The 13,666-nt window shown below is 55.8% G+C and overlaps 1 protein-coding gene across 4 annotated transcripts in view; it reads right to left on the reverse strand.

Annotated features, from left to right (window-relative positions):
• Positions 1-759: 759 nt before the first annotated feature.
• TNFRSF8 (TNF receptor superfamily member 8) overlaps positions 760-13,666 on the reverse strand; it is a 60,579-nt gene continuing 47,672 nt past the window's right edge. For all 4 annotated transcript variants that reach the window (XM_073903335.1, XM_073903336.1, XM_025855922.2 and 1 more), the window contains 3 exons: positions 8,757-8,782; positions 6,356-6,563; positions 760-2,726 (listed from right to left, as the gene is read on the reverse strand). In XM_073903335.1, coding sequence (XP_073759436.1) covers positions 2,482-2,726; positions 6,356-6,563; positions 8,757-8,782 — 479 coding nt within the window. In that variant the 3' untranslated portion in view covers positions 760-2,481. The remainder of the gene's footprint in view (positions 2,727-6,355; positions 6,564-8,756; positions 8,783-13,666) is intronic.

Raw genomic sequence — 13,666 nt, forward strand, 5'->3', positions numbered from 1 at the left:
AGTCAAGTGGGGAGCTCCGGGCCGGCTGCCCGTGGTGGGGAGCAGGCCCCCCACTGGCCCTGAGTTGTGAGCAGGGCTGCAGGCTGGGCCCTTTCCAGCTCAGGCCCCAAGTCCAAGGCTTCCATTTACCCCTCAGTCCTCTCCTTGCCCCCAAGGCTGGGCATTCATGCTGCTACTTTGGAACTCCCTTTTCCCAAGCTGCGGGGCAGCTCGGCCCAGTCCAGAGGGAGGGCCACGGGGAGGCTCGGGATCTCTTTCTACAAATACCCAAAGGGAGATTTATGGCGAGAGAGGCTTTCTTTTAAATATCCTCGGAGGACAAGTCTTAGACCAGGGAGTGGGAATTACGTGGAGGAAGGGTTTGCCTCTGAGGCTAAAGAAGAACCTCCCACAGTGGGAACGGCTGCCCCAGCAGGTAGCAGGCTCCCTGCACAGAGCATCTGCAGACCTCTGGGTCCCAAGATGCCTCCCACAGAGGGGACTGGTGGGGACCTTGTGAGACAAGTCAGTTGACCCGAGGCCCACTGTGGGGGCTACAGAATAGGGGAGGGCTGGCAGCACCAGGAGGGTCTCACTCGAGCCCCGGCAGGGCTGGGGGCCAGGCTGGGCACTCACCCGGACACAGGGCACAGAGCATAGAAGCTGGCCACCTCGGTAGGGGGATGAAGAGGGACCCCCTGTTCTGGGGGGAGAGAGACTGCCCAGGCCATTCCTGCTCAGACATTCTCAAATACTCAATCTCAAAGATCGTTTCCTGAAACTTACGATTGGTTATTTTTAAGGGACCTTACAAATTTTCTGAGGATCAAAGGTTTCAGAGGATCGGAGGTTTTGTGAAGGGACTTTGGGCAAGGGAGTGCTTCATTTCGTCCAACATGGGGTCCACATCTTCAAGCCAAGACTGTCAGTGCCCTGCTCAGCGGGGTGGGGCGTCCTCGGGCCCCTTCCAGCCGGAGTACCAGGCGCGGTGTACCCGCGCTGTCCCTGCACGAGACATCCGGGCAAATACTGTCCACCACACGCAACGTCTTCAGGTTCTGGTGTGAGTCCCTCTCGGTGTCCTAGCCTCTCCACCTTTCCCCCAAACATCTGAGCAGTTTCAGAAACTACCCTGTGATTCCTGACCTAGCCCCAACTTCCTCCAGAGAGTGAGCAGGCGGGCGGGTAAACAGCAGCTTTCCTGGGCCTGGCCTCCAGTGGGTAATTCCAGGGGCCTCCAGGCAGCCGAGACTGAACGGCCTGAGCTGAGGGCAGCCCTGTCATCTGCCCACACGTCCCTCTCCAAGGCCCCTTGTTTGTTTACATGAGTCTGAAAGCCCTGCGGAGAGCCAGCCAGCAGACCCACGTCGGGACAGCTTTACTCCTTAGCGTGAAATGCAAAAGCCCTCAAGTCCAGACTGGACTACTTGCTTTTCTGAGAATCCGGAATAAGGCAGAATGTCTGGACGAAATGGTGTTGCTTTCTGACATCCGTATCCCAGCCATGGGTGCTGAGCGGCTGGAGCACGAGGGCAGGGCGGAGGCCACTGGGTTCCGTGGGCGTGGCAGGTGTGGGGAAGGCGCATCTTCTCCACGGGACAGAGCAGAGGTGCCCACAGAGCAGGCAAGGACCCAGGAAGGGCCCAGGGCTCCCCTTCAGCAGGCCCTTCTCCAGGCGGCAGCTGGCTGGGCAGGGTCTCTGGCGGGGGCAGGGCGCTACAGCTGCTGAGCGTCTGCAGACCTCTGGGTCCCAAGATGCCTCCCACGGAGGGGACTGGTGGGGACCTTGTGAGACAAGTCAGTGACCCCAGGCCTCCAGCAGACCATGGGGGCTACAGAATAGGGGAGGGCTGGCAGCACCAGGAGGGTCTCACTCGAGCCCTGGCAGGGCTGGGGGCCAGGCTGGGCACTCACCCGGACACAGGGCACAGAGCGCCTTGCGCTGGCTGTTACCAAGATGGGACCAGCTGACGACGCCGCACCCCTTGACATCCCTTTTGACTCAGGAGCGACCATGGCAGGCGCTGGCTCAGTGCCCACAGGGGGCCACATTACAGTAACTGGCGGCTGCCGGCATGGTGGTAAGGTCCAGGTGAGAGTAGAAGGCACAGGGGGATGCCTCGGCTGCAAGTGAGCCCTGGCCCCAGCCGTGTGATGCTCAGGGCCCCAGGGGCATCTTCCCAGCACTGGCAGGAGACGAGGTGCCCAGTCTCTGCTGTCTGTCCGCTGTTCCAACAAACACTGCCATTCAGATCCAGCTCCTAGGTTGTCTCTCCTGCACAAGCCCAGGCTCCCCAAGGGTCTGGGCTGGGGGGCAGCAGTGGGGGGGGGCATGCAACTAGAGACCACCAGAACCCCCTTGCTCCAGGCTGCCCTACCCCTGGATGCTGGAACCTCAGTCCAGGCCACAGGGGGCCTCTGCCACCAGCCTGGTACCACCAGGGCCACCCTGGCCTCCCGGGGGCACCCCACTGCCCTCTCAGCCCCAACCCAGGCCAGGCTTCATTTCTCAGAGACGGTCATGGGCAAGGGGGCCTCCTTTCCTTCCTCTTCTACTGAGAACATGACATCCCCACAGCTGCCCAGAGGAGGCTCCGTCTCCTGCTCTGGGAAGTGGGGGGCATGGTCCACTTCCAGATCCTCCTCGAACTCAGGCCCCGCCGGCCCCGCCAGGCCCCGGCCCTCAGGCACCTCGGTCCTCACGGTCCCCACAATCACTGTGTCAGCCTTCATGATGTAGATCTTCTCTGCAAGGCAAAAGATTGGGTGAAGTGAGGGGCCCGGAGCCCTAGCCGGACAGGGTGAGGCGGCAGAGGAGGGTCCAAGCTTCGACTCGTCTCTCCCACTGTGCGGCTTCGGGCAGATAACGCAATCTCTCTGACACACAGCCGGCCCCATCAACCTCACAGGTGTCCTGAGGCCCCAAGGACATAAAACAGCTAGAAACTGCGTGCCAGGACTGGCCCCTTGCGGGAGAGACTCACGATCTTCTCAGCATTTAGGTGGGGACGGGGTAGGGCAGGAGAGCAAAGCGTTGGGAGAGAAAGCGAGTCCGGGGCAGAGAAGGGAGGGACTGCGGCCCCAGTGAGCAGCGGAGGAGGCCAGCCGTGCTGGCCACTGTCCAGAACCTTCCACACATGACTGAGTCCTCACACCACTGCCGCACGGTGGACAGTCTACTCTTGTCCGCGTGGACAGATACAAAAAAACCTAAAGCCCCGAAAGGTTAAATGACCGGCCCAAAGTTGCCAGGCAGTTAGTCGAAATCTCGGCAGAAACTCCCACCCGACTCGCTGCCCTTTCCCCTCCTGTCCGTGTGCCTACATCAGACACCTGGGGTGACCAACGTGTTCCGGCTTGCCCGGGCTGCTCCTGGTTGTCGTAGTGAAGGTCCTGTGGCCTGTGGACGTTTTCAGTTCAGGTAAATCCAGATAGGTGATCGCAGTCTAAGAACCCCAGCCCTCTTAATAACGAACGCCAGCCTGTGGTTTGCTCAGGGCTGTATTTTAGTGTTTGTTACTTGTGGCCAATCTCCCGCCTGAGGCCTTCTGGCTTTGCCTGACCCGCGCATAGGAGGGCTGCTTGTGTGTTGCTTGGATGAATTGGCAGCGCAGCCCCTTAGAGGCAGGACCCCCCCCCACCCCCGCAGTCCTCACCACCATCTGCTGTGGGGACGGGGCGGGGTGGGGGGGCTTCAGAGACTCAGGGGAGTTAAGTAAGCTGCCCAAGAAGCTGGGAAGTGAGGAGCCTGGCCTTCACTCAGCCCAGCTTCTGATGGCCTTGAGCTCGGCGCAGGGTCCCAGTTCCCAGCAGCTTGGCCCTGGGACTCTCTCTGGAGTCTGAATGAGGACGCTCGAGAGGGAACTTGAAAGCTAGGGTGGAGCAGGGGGCTGGGGACCCCTATCTCTCTGGGTCACCCAGTTACACCCTTCTGATTTAGGAACACCCAAAAGATCCTTGGGAGTCCTGCACCCGCCACCCCATTGCAGAATGCTGGTTCTTCTGTCTTGGTTTTTAATACCTCCAGGAAAAAGGGAAGTGTTCAAAATAGCAGCGAGGACCAGAGGAACGCTACAAATGTGGCAAGCTGTGGTTTGGGTGCCCCTCACATACCCCGAGAGAGAGAGCAGGGCCCCAGTCCCCAGCCACACACCCTCCACCAAGGCCTGCAGGCCCTTTGCCCTGGGAGCCTGAGCAGAGGGCCCAGGAAGAGGTGAGAGCCAGAGGTGGTGAGAGAGGGGGGACCCTGGGAAGCGAGACAGGGCACAGAGCAGCCAGACAAGGCTAGAGCAAGCGATGAGGCATAGGGAGCAGGGTGGGAGAGAAGTGGAGGTGGGTTTGTCTGAAGAAGCCAAAGCCAGGGCCCAGGCTATCCCTCCCTCACCTCTGAGGGTCCTGATTGCTCGACTCTATCCGTCATCACAGGGCTGCCCTCCCTGCCCCCACCCTGCCCCCGCCACAAGCTGGGAGGGGAAAGGAGGGTCTTTCAGGAGCTGCTTGAACCTTCTACCCACCCAGAGCTCTAGAATCCAGGGAAGTTATCTTGGTGGGGTGGGAGGTGAAGGGGCTCCCCCTGCCTGGTGGCCAGGGGCAGAGGGATAAAGCTCAGGCTGCAGTTTGGTCCCCCTGGGGTACTAGACAGGTTGAGTGGGGCAGGGGGTGCCCCCTGGCATGGTGTCAGAAGGGCAAAAGGCTCCTGAGTGAACCTCCAAGGCCCTCTCTCCCAACCACCCTGCTTCCCAGCGAGGCTAACAGGCCGCACCCCAGCCATCCTGGGAGCCCACTACCTCCCTCCACCTGCCCCCGCAGTTCCGGGCACTGCACTCGGCACAGACCCAAACGTTCAAGTTAGGACTTCTTAGGAAATTTAAAGGAGATGCCTTTGGTGGTACTGCCCCAAAAAACACTCTTTCTAAATAAAACTTGCTGCAGCTACGATGCCAGAAGTTTCGGTTTCATATGAAAGACCCCACCCTGAAGAGTTTTATCCACTAACACCTGCTATGGAAATGTGTAGCACAATTACAGATGCCTCTCTGGTATTAACCCAGCAATGGTTAGCCCTCCAGAGAAGACAGACATGGAGCTCACTGAGGCCCCGCCCTCAGGGAGCTCACAGCCAGGTGGGGCCGAGGAGGCGGGGAGGCCGCAAATACAGTCATACTTGCTGGGGGCTGAGGATACTGGGTCTGGAGGCCCAGGGTCTGAGGGAGCACAGCAGAGGGGCATTTGGTCCAGACAGGAGAGTGGAGAGGGCCAGGAAGACTTCCTGGAGGAGGAGGCAAATAAGCAGGGGCCTCGGGACATCGGGAATCGACTAGATTCAAAGGGGGAATTGGCTGTCCCAGGTGAGGAAGCAGCTCCCACAGAGAAGCTCCAAAGGGAGGGAAGGCTCTGGAAACTCTGGAAACTGCCAGCGGGTGGGCGAAGTAGGCTGGAGGGGTCAGGAGGCAGGTGAGTCTGCGGGGAGGAGGCAGCTTGTGACCAGTGACCAGTCTGACCTCCAGAATAAGGAATTCTGGAATTCATCCTGACAGTGACAGGGGCCCCCACCCCTGCGAGGGTTGAAGCAGGGGTGCAGAAGGGACAGGCTTGAATTTTGGTGGAGACACTCTGGGTGTGCAAGGGTGGAGAGAAGTCAGGGAGACCCCTGGGAGGCCAAAGCGGAAGGTCTGCCTGAGGCCGAGGGCGGCGGCAGTTCGGGAAGGGCTGGCCTCAGTGCGTCTGCAGAGGCCCGCACCGGGGCGGGCAAGCCGAGGGGTTCAGAGCCCCGCGGGCATGGCTTGAGGCCGAGTCCCTGCTCTGCCACCCCGCAGCTCTGTGACAGAGAACGTCTCCCCGCACCTACCTCACCGTGCCGTTGCCCCGGGTGTGAAAAGGGGAGGCAGACACTGTCCTCAGAAGGCCACGTGACAAGAGAAGACTTCCGCCCAGACAAGTGGCCGGTCTTACTGTCACTGGCCTGTCTCCTCCTGTCCCCGCAAGGGGCTCTTTGCTGGGGGTGGGGGCAGCATTCACATCTCACTTCAAGGTTGGCAGGCCCCGGGGAAGGGGGGGAGCCCCTGCCCCCCACCTTCACCCCCACCCACCCAGACAACTTCACAAATGCTTGCAATGGCCCTGTGAGGGCCGAGTCACTAACTACACCGATTTTCCAGAAATTTAAATTGGGCTACCGAGATGGAACAAGCTTTAACTCTCCCACAAGAAGCTGCTCCTACTTACAAGGGCCAGTAAGAGAACCCACGCCTCTTCCTCGCTGGGCCTTCCTGCCCCAGGGTCTCTGGCTCCCGTCGGGGGCCCGGGGTCCAGTGCCCAGCTCCCCCTGCCCCCTCAGCCCTGACCACACCAGGACCCTCCAAATCGGCAGACTCACCGATCCTGTTGTTGGTATGCTCCGAGGTCACCCGGGGCTCAGGGAGGTCCCCGGGGGATGAGGGGCTCCCGGCGGCGGGGGGCCTGGCTTCCAGCAGCCGCATGCTCTCTACGCAGGCTGCCCCATTGGGGGAGGTCTCCACAGCCGGGGGGCTCATTAACCCCTGCTCTTCCATGCCTGACTCCACCACCAACATGCTCTTCAGCTGCTGTGGGCACAGAGGGTGTGGAGTTGATGCAGGGTGCCCCAACCGGCCTGGGAAGCCCCTGTTTCTTCACCTCTGTAGACTCCAGTGAGTCCCCCTCTCTGCCTTAAAGCTGCTGCACACCACCCACAGCTTCTCGGCTTTGAGAGCCTGATGCCCTGTGTTGAGTTTCAGAAGTCCTGTTGCTTTTAACTCGTACCAAATAGCGGCAGTAGCCAGAATCCCATACAGTGCTTGCCATGTGTGTGGCCTTGACACGTGTGAATCCTCACAACCACCCTCTAAGGTGGCTAATATTAGCACCCTCCCCATTTTACAGACCAGGAAGCTGAGACACAGAGAAGTCCAGTAACTTGCTCCAGTCAGTGGGTGGGCCAGCACTTGAGCCCTGGCACCTCGCTCTGGAATCCATGCTTACAAGCCCCTGTGGGTAAGTGTGCGCTCCAGACCCACCCCAACTCCCCAGCCCTGACCTCCTGGGGCAGCGATCGGGTATGATGACACTAATGTATTCTAAAAATAGCTATATCTTCAGGAAAACGGTGGTTTCGTTTTTGACTTTTATAGGTAAGTATAAAGTTAGAGTGGTCTCATGAAATGTTCTAATGCATACTATGTACCTCCAGCCTTCAAAATGGAATGAGTTCGAGTGATTCACAAAGTGTATCTACACAACCCTGATTACCCTTTTATAATCATCTGAAGTCCAAAAGACGGCATTTTAAACAAGTTACAGTGAAAGCACTGATTCCCATGGCCAAAAAATGTTTGATTACCTCACAAATCATTAAATGCCTTTTTCATGAAATTTCCCAGTATTGTAACAGCCACTTATCTGACCCAAGCATATTTGAATGTGACCTCCCATAATTTGAAACTGAACTCATATGGTGGTTCTGTCTGTTATATTAAAAAATTAAAGGATGGAAACCTTTCTCCATGTGTGAATATTTTGAGTTAAAAGAAAGTCACGGAAAAATTGTTAAATGGAAAAAAAAAAATTGGGTGAACCATACACAGCTGAGACGCAGCCACATGGAGTGCTTTGTCCTGCCCCGTCCCTCAGCCCCGGAGGGCAACGTCCCTTCTCTTACCCCCGCCCCCCTGCCCCCGAGGCTGCTCCTGGAGGCTGGGCGCAGAGCAGGGCGCCAGGCCCAGCCCGGTGAGGCCCGGGTGTCTGGGCCCCCTCCCCAGTAACTGTAGGTTCAGGGTAATGTTTGCAAAGCCCCTGGCCCAGCACCTGCACACAGCAAGCTCTTTGTAAAAGGCAGGTGAAGAGATCCTTCCAGCTCAGGGCAAGAGTTCAGGGTACCAGCTTTGAAGCCACAAAAACCAGGGTTCAAGTCAAACCGGGGTTCGCTGATCTACTTTCCAATTGTGGACCCACCTCTCCTGTGGGTGCCTGGGTTTCTTCTTTTGTAAAATGGATGACAGTACCAACCTCTGAGTGCTGCCAGGACTACCCACGATAACTCTGAGAAGCACAAAGCAAGGTGCCTGGCTCACGGTAAGTGCTCCATACGGGATGGCTAAGTTTTCACTTTTTTTTTTTTTTTTTTTTTGAGAAAGAGAGAGAGAGCGTGAGCAGGAGGGGAGGGACAGAGGGAGAGACAGAGAGAGAATCTGGAGCAGGCTCCACGCTTAGCGCAGAGCCCAAGGTGGGGATTGATCTCATGACCCTGAGATCATGACCTGAGCTGAAATCAAGAGTCGGACACTTCACCCACTGAGCCACCCAGGCGCCTCCCCGCCCCCCGCCCCCCACCCCTCGCCCCGTGATGGCTAAGTTTTCAAAGAGTCGTGCCATGAATTTGTCATCCCAGCTGTGAGAATGAGAACCACAGAGGAGTGAAGGAGAAAAGGGAAATGACCCCACCTGGCACCCAAAGTAGCCAAAACCAAATCCACGGTCTGCCAGGCCCTTCTGGAAGTCCCCGGCAGGATGAGCCAGGAGCCAGAGACTGCTGAGGGGTTGCGGCTCCCCATCCCAGGCCAGGGCCTGGCAGAGGCCCCACTGTACTCAGAGCACCCCACATGGGGCAGACTCAGCCTGAACTTGCAGGGGGAGCCCGACCCCGGTCACTGGGGGAGGGGAATGACCCACCAGCAGTTCTCAGAACCAGCGGCTCTGTTAGCAAAGGAGTCCCATATTAGGGGCACAAAGGCAGGGAGGCGGAGCAAGGAAGGGCTACTTACTGTGGGGTTCCTCCAGGGCCTGGAATCTGCAGAAAGAAAAAGAGTAGTGACTTCACCAAGGAGAACCTGGCAGCTGCCTGGTCCTGCCCCAACTGACGTATGGGTGGCAGCTGCCACTTGTCCAGCCCTCAGGCTGGACAACAGTGGACCGTTTCAGAACCCGCACCCACGCCCAGACACAGAGGCTCACTCGCCAGCCCTCGCCCGGGCAGGGGCTGCGGGAGAACCGGGAACCACCTCTCCCCCAACCGCTAAGCCAGTCAGGGCACCGGGCTCCTTCCCCAGCCCCCCGACCCCACACAGGCACAGGAGAGGTTCGGGAGAAGCACACACCCCAGCTGGCGCCCAGGCGGAGGCCTCTGTGGGCTCAGAAGCTGGTCTGTGGCTTTGTAGCCCAGGGTCTAGAGAGTCCAGAACTCCCCGGAGCACCATGCAAAGCTCACACGGAGGACCTCAAGGCTGGGTGAGAGCAGGTGACCGATCCTGAGGACCTCTGCTGAACCCTGCGCTGGACATACCCAGAGCCAATCGACCCTGGAGGCCTTTGGTGGGAGTTCAGTTTTCTACTAGACGCGCCTGAAAGAGCCCGTGTGACCACCCACGAGGAGGACAGCTGCTCATCATCACCGCACCACCTGCCATCTCCCTCTGCAGGACTCAGGAGGTGCTGCCTGATTCTTAGGGCGCAACTTTATCTTCTCATCCCAAACCCCCACCCTCCACACCAGCACTTCTCTCATATCAAATACGGGGCCAGATCATGGTCAAGCATATGGTGACATTTAACCATGGCCCACTGGCCATCTGAGAAAGCCGGAGATGGCACCCAGGCATCTGGTCTACACTGGGCAAATCAACTCCCAGCGTCGACCGTCGTCTGGGGACACACAGCCCTTGAGGAGTCCTGAGGAGGCCCTCTCAGAGACTTGGAATATGCCGCTGTTAGGTGTGCGTACCTGACCAGAGAAATCTGCTCTGAAAATACCAGCGAGCTAAGTCATCTCCAGAACATTCTGACATCAGCAGCTCTGGGAACCACCAGCTCTGAATCCTAGCTGAAACACCCACTGGGGGCCAACCAACTGTGATACTACAAACAAGACAGGTGGTTGGAACATGCTGTGTAGACACTAGGTCAGTTCGGGGGAAACACTTACACGTGCCTTCTAAGTGACTATCAGCATGTAAAAAGTGTCTAAAGAGGAAATGAACCAGATTGACGGTCAAAAGAAGAACACGTATAAAATGACACAATTCTGGATTCTTTCCTCTTCTTCTTCTTTTTTTATTTTTATTTTTTTAGAGAGAGAGAGAGTGAGTGAGCACAGGGGCCGAGGCTGGGGATGAGGAAGCGAGAGAATCTCAAGCAGGCTCCACACCCAGCACAGAGCTGGACCCGGGGCTCGATCTCACAGCCCTGAGATCATGACCTGAGCTGAAATCAAGAGTCAGATGATTGACCGACAGAGCCACCCAGGCGCCCCATCTGGAGTCTTGATTTAACACACGTTAAAGTTTCCTTCGTCTGATAACTTCTGTTCCCAGCAGAGTGGTCACCTTGGGAGGCCGCAGCTCATTCCCGCTGGGTGGCCACTGTCTGTTACCCAAGCTACCGCTTGGGGAAATGCTCTCTGGCCTAAGGCACATTCTTTTAAGTTATGTCAGTGAAGCCTAATTTTTGTCCTTTGAGAGTAATGTTGACTTTTGCAAACAGCCAGCTGTGGTTTGGGGTGGCCAGGGGAAAGAGTGTGACAAAGTAACAAGATAAAATAAAATAAATAAAAGTGATAAAACTCAGTCTTGGAGAGGATGTGGGTAAAAAGGAACACAGTGGTTCATGCCCTGTGAACTGGTTCCACGTTTCTCAAGAGCCATCTGGCAGTGAAAACCTCACACCCTTTGACCCAGTAATCCCTCTTTAGGGACACACCCTCAGGAAGAAACAACCCAAGAGAATACAACAAGGCTGTGTGCAATAACCAAAACACTGAAAACAAGCCAGATGCCAAACAATGAGGCAGCTTAGCAGTCTTGAAGCAGAGCGCTTCCTGGCAGGGAACCCCCAGCACAACATCACTCCACCTTCCCAGCCTTAGTCCTCATATCTGGAAAATGGGACACAGCATGCCAACTTTGGAGGGTTTATACGAAGACTAAATGAGACCCGAAACGTGAAGGTACCCAGTGATCAGTCACGCTGACAGCACGTGTCTTGATATGATGTGATGAGAACAACCCTGAGCCCGTGTGGTCTTCCTGCCCCAAACCTGCAACCCCACTGTCATTAGGAGGAAAATATTAGCCAAATTCCAATAGAGGGGCATGCAGCACATAACTGGCCGGCACTCCCAAGGTCATCAAAAACAGGAAAGTCAGAAAAGTCCAGAGGAGCCCAAGCAGACGTGACAACTAAATGTAACACGGTATCCTGGGTGGAAGCCTGGAACAGTAAAAAAATACATTGGCTAAAACTAAGTAAACCCAGGGGCGCCTGGGTGGCTCAGTCGGTTAAGCATCTGCCTTTGGCTCAGGTCATGATCCCAGGGTCCTTGGATCGAGCCCCACGTTGGGCTCCCCGCTCAGTGGGGAATCTGCTTGTCCCTTTCTCTCTGCCCCTCCCCCAACCCCCACTGGTGCTTTCTTTCACTCTCTCTCTCTTTCTCAAATAATTAAAAAAAAAAAAGTCTCTTATTAAAAAGAAAAACACCTAAGTAAATCTAAACAGAATATGGGCTTTAGTTAATGGTGACGTGTCAATATTGCCTCAGTCATCGTGACAAACACACTAACGTTAAGTTGTAAACAATGGAGGAAACTGGGTGTGAGGCACACGGAAACTCTCTGAACTATCTTTTCAAATACTCTACAGATCTACAATGGTTTTTTTTTTTAAAGATTTTATTTATTTATTTGAGAGAGAGAGAATGAGAGATAGAGAGCACGAGAGGGAGGAGGGTCAGAGGGAGAAGCAGACTCCCTGCCGAGCAGGGAGCCCGACGTGGGACTCGATCCCGGGACTCCAGGATCATGACCTGAGCTGAAGGCAGTCGCTTAACCGACTGAGCCACCCAGGCGCCCCTACAATGGTTCTAAAAATTGAAGTCTGTTGAAAATTTTTTAAAAACTTAAATGTGAAAAAGGGACAGTGCCCAGGAGGCTGCCTAGCACGTGGTGGGTCCCAGGACATTAACGTGGCACAGCGCTCATCACACCAAAAAGAAAACCAGCAGTTGATACCGACTCTTGGCAACAAGCATAAAACAACATAAAGGTGAAAAGGCAGAACCCAGAGGTGCCAATGTCTGCCTACAGCTGCCTTATAACCCACGTGTATACTCTGATAAAGACCCAGAACAAATCGTGCTGAGTACAGAGATTGGATTTCCTAAGTGCGCTTCCCCTAAAAATGTGGCTTCAGTCCACTGTCTTCATTTATTGGCTTCCGCGCTTTGGGGAGTAACTCTAAGATCTTCTCGTAAACGTGCCCGGCACCCAAGGACACGAGTCCAGGGACACACGAGGCATTGGTGCCCCCCCGCCCCCGCCGGGACAATCACATGTTCTCCCCGGGGCTGCCAGCTGAGCCCGGGGCTTCTGACACCGAAGCTGCGGTGCTGTCCACCCCAGTCACCCTCCCCTTTCGGTCCCGGCCCCCATCTGGCCTGGGGGCCTGGCTGCCGCGGGAAGCAGAACAGACCTGAGGAAGGAGTCTGGCACAGAGGCTCAACCAGGCTTTGGCAACGGGCACCCCTAATTCAGATCTGGGCTCCTGGGAGATGCCACTGATTCCAGGGTGAGGGCAGGGAAGTACCAGGTAAGCTAGGATCCTCTTAAAGTGCTCAGAACAGGAAAGGATGAGACAGAAGGACACCGGGGCCAGCTTCAAGGACCGAATCTGAACATCAGAATAACGATGGCAAGAGAATAAAATAGAAAGCCACCAGTCCATGCAGATATAAATAGAGAGGGAGAAGAAGAAAGTGTGATGAGGAACTGGTTATTCACAGAGCTTCGCAGTACCTCCCCTGAAAGTGCTTACTGCTTGCCAAGGAGAAAAGAACAGCCTCGTGCAGGAGCAGCCTGGCAGGTAGCGCTCACACCAAGTGCTCCAAGCCAGCCACGCCAGGAAAGGGGCCAACCGGCTGGAACCTGGCAGGATGGCTGCCACCAGAGGAGCTCAGCGTCACTCCTGGCATCTTCCCGCCACCAAAGAAGCACGACCTGACTCCAGTCTCCATGAGGACGCACCAGGCAAACCCAAGGGGAGGGATGCCCACCAAGTCGGTGGTGGAATGCTCAAAAGTGGCAAGGTCACCAATGTGACAGAAAAGACAGGAACGGAGCCAGGCTGACAAGAGACGTGACAACCAGATGCAACACGAAATCCTGAACTGGATTCTTCTGCTGTAGAGGACTTGGTTGGGACAAAGGATCTTGAACGAGGTCTGAGAATTCGCCAGTGGTAACGCATCAGTGTGAATTTTCTGATTTTGATGGTGTCACTATGTCGTATAAAAATACACCCGTTTGTATGAATACACACTAAAGTATGTGGATATGATAAGGCATTGAGTCACTAACTCAACTCAAAAAGTTCAGAAAAATAAGTTCTTTGTACTGTCCTTGTGACTCTCCTGTAAGCTTGAAATTGTTTCAAAACAACAAAAAATTTTTTTTCGACTTAAACCTGCCTGAAGTAACAGATAAGGACTTTAGTGCCCATTAGAATGAAGAATTTTAGTCAGTGTTTCTTAACCAGGCACGATTCCCACCCCCAGGTTGTGATTAACAAAGTGGCCTTAAATAAGTTCCTCCACCTTCCTGACTCCTCATCTGCGAAATGGGGATGAAAGCAGCAGGTGCCTCCCCGGTCCGCTGTGCGTCTGCGTCTGCGCTCTGCAAAAGCCTGC

Source organism: Callorhinus ursinus, unplaced genomic scaffold (assembly GCF_003265705.2).
Source record: "Callorhinus ursinus isolate GAN/ISIS: 27379988/994484 unplaced genomic scaffold, GSC_fseal_2.0 scaffold18, whole genome shotgun sequence".
NCBI lineage: Eukaryota > Metazoa > Chordata > Mammalia > Carnivora > Otariidae > Callorhinus > Callorhinus ursinus.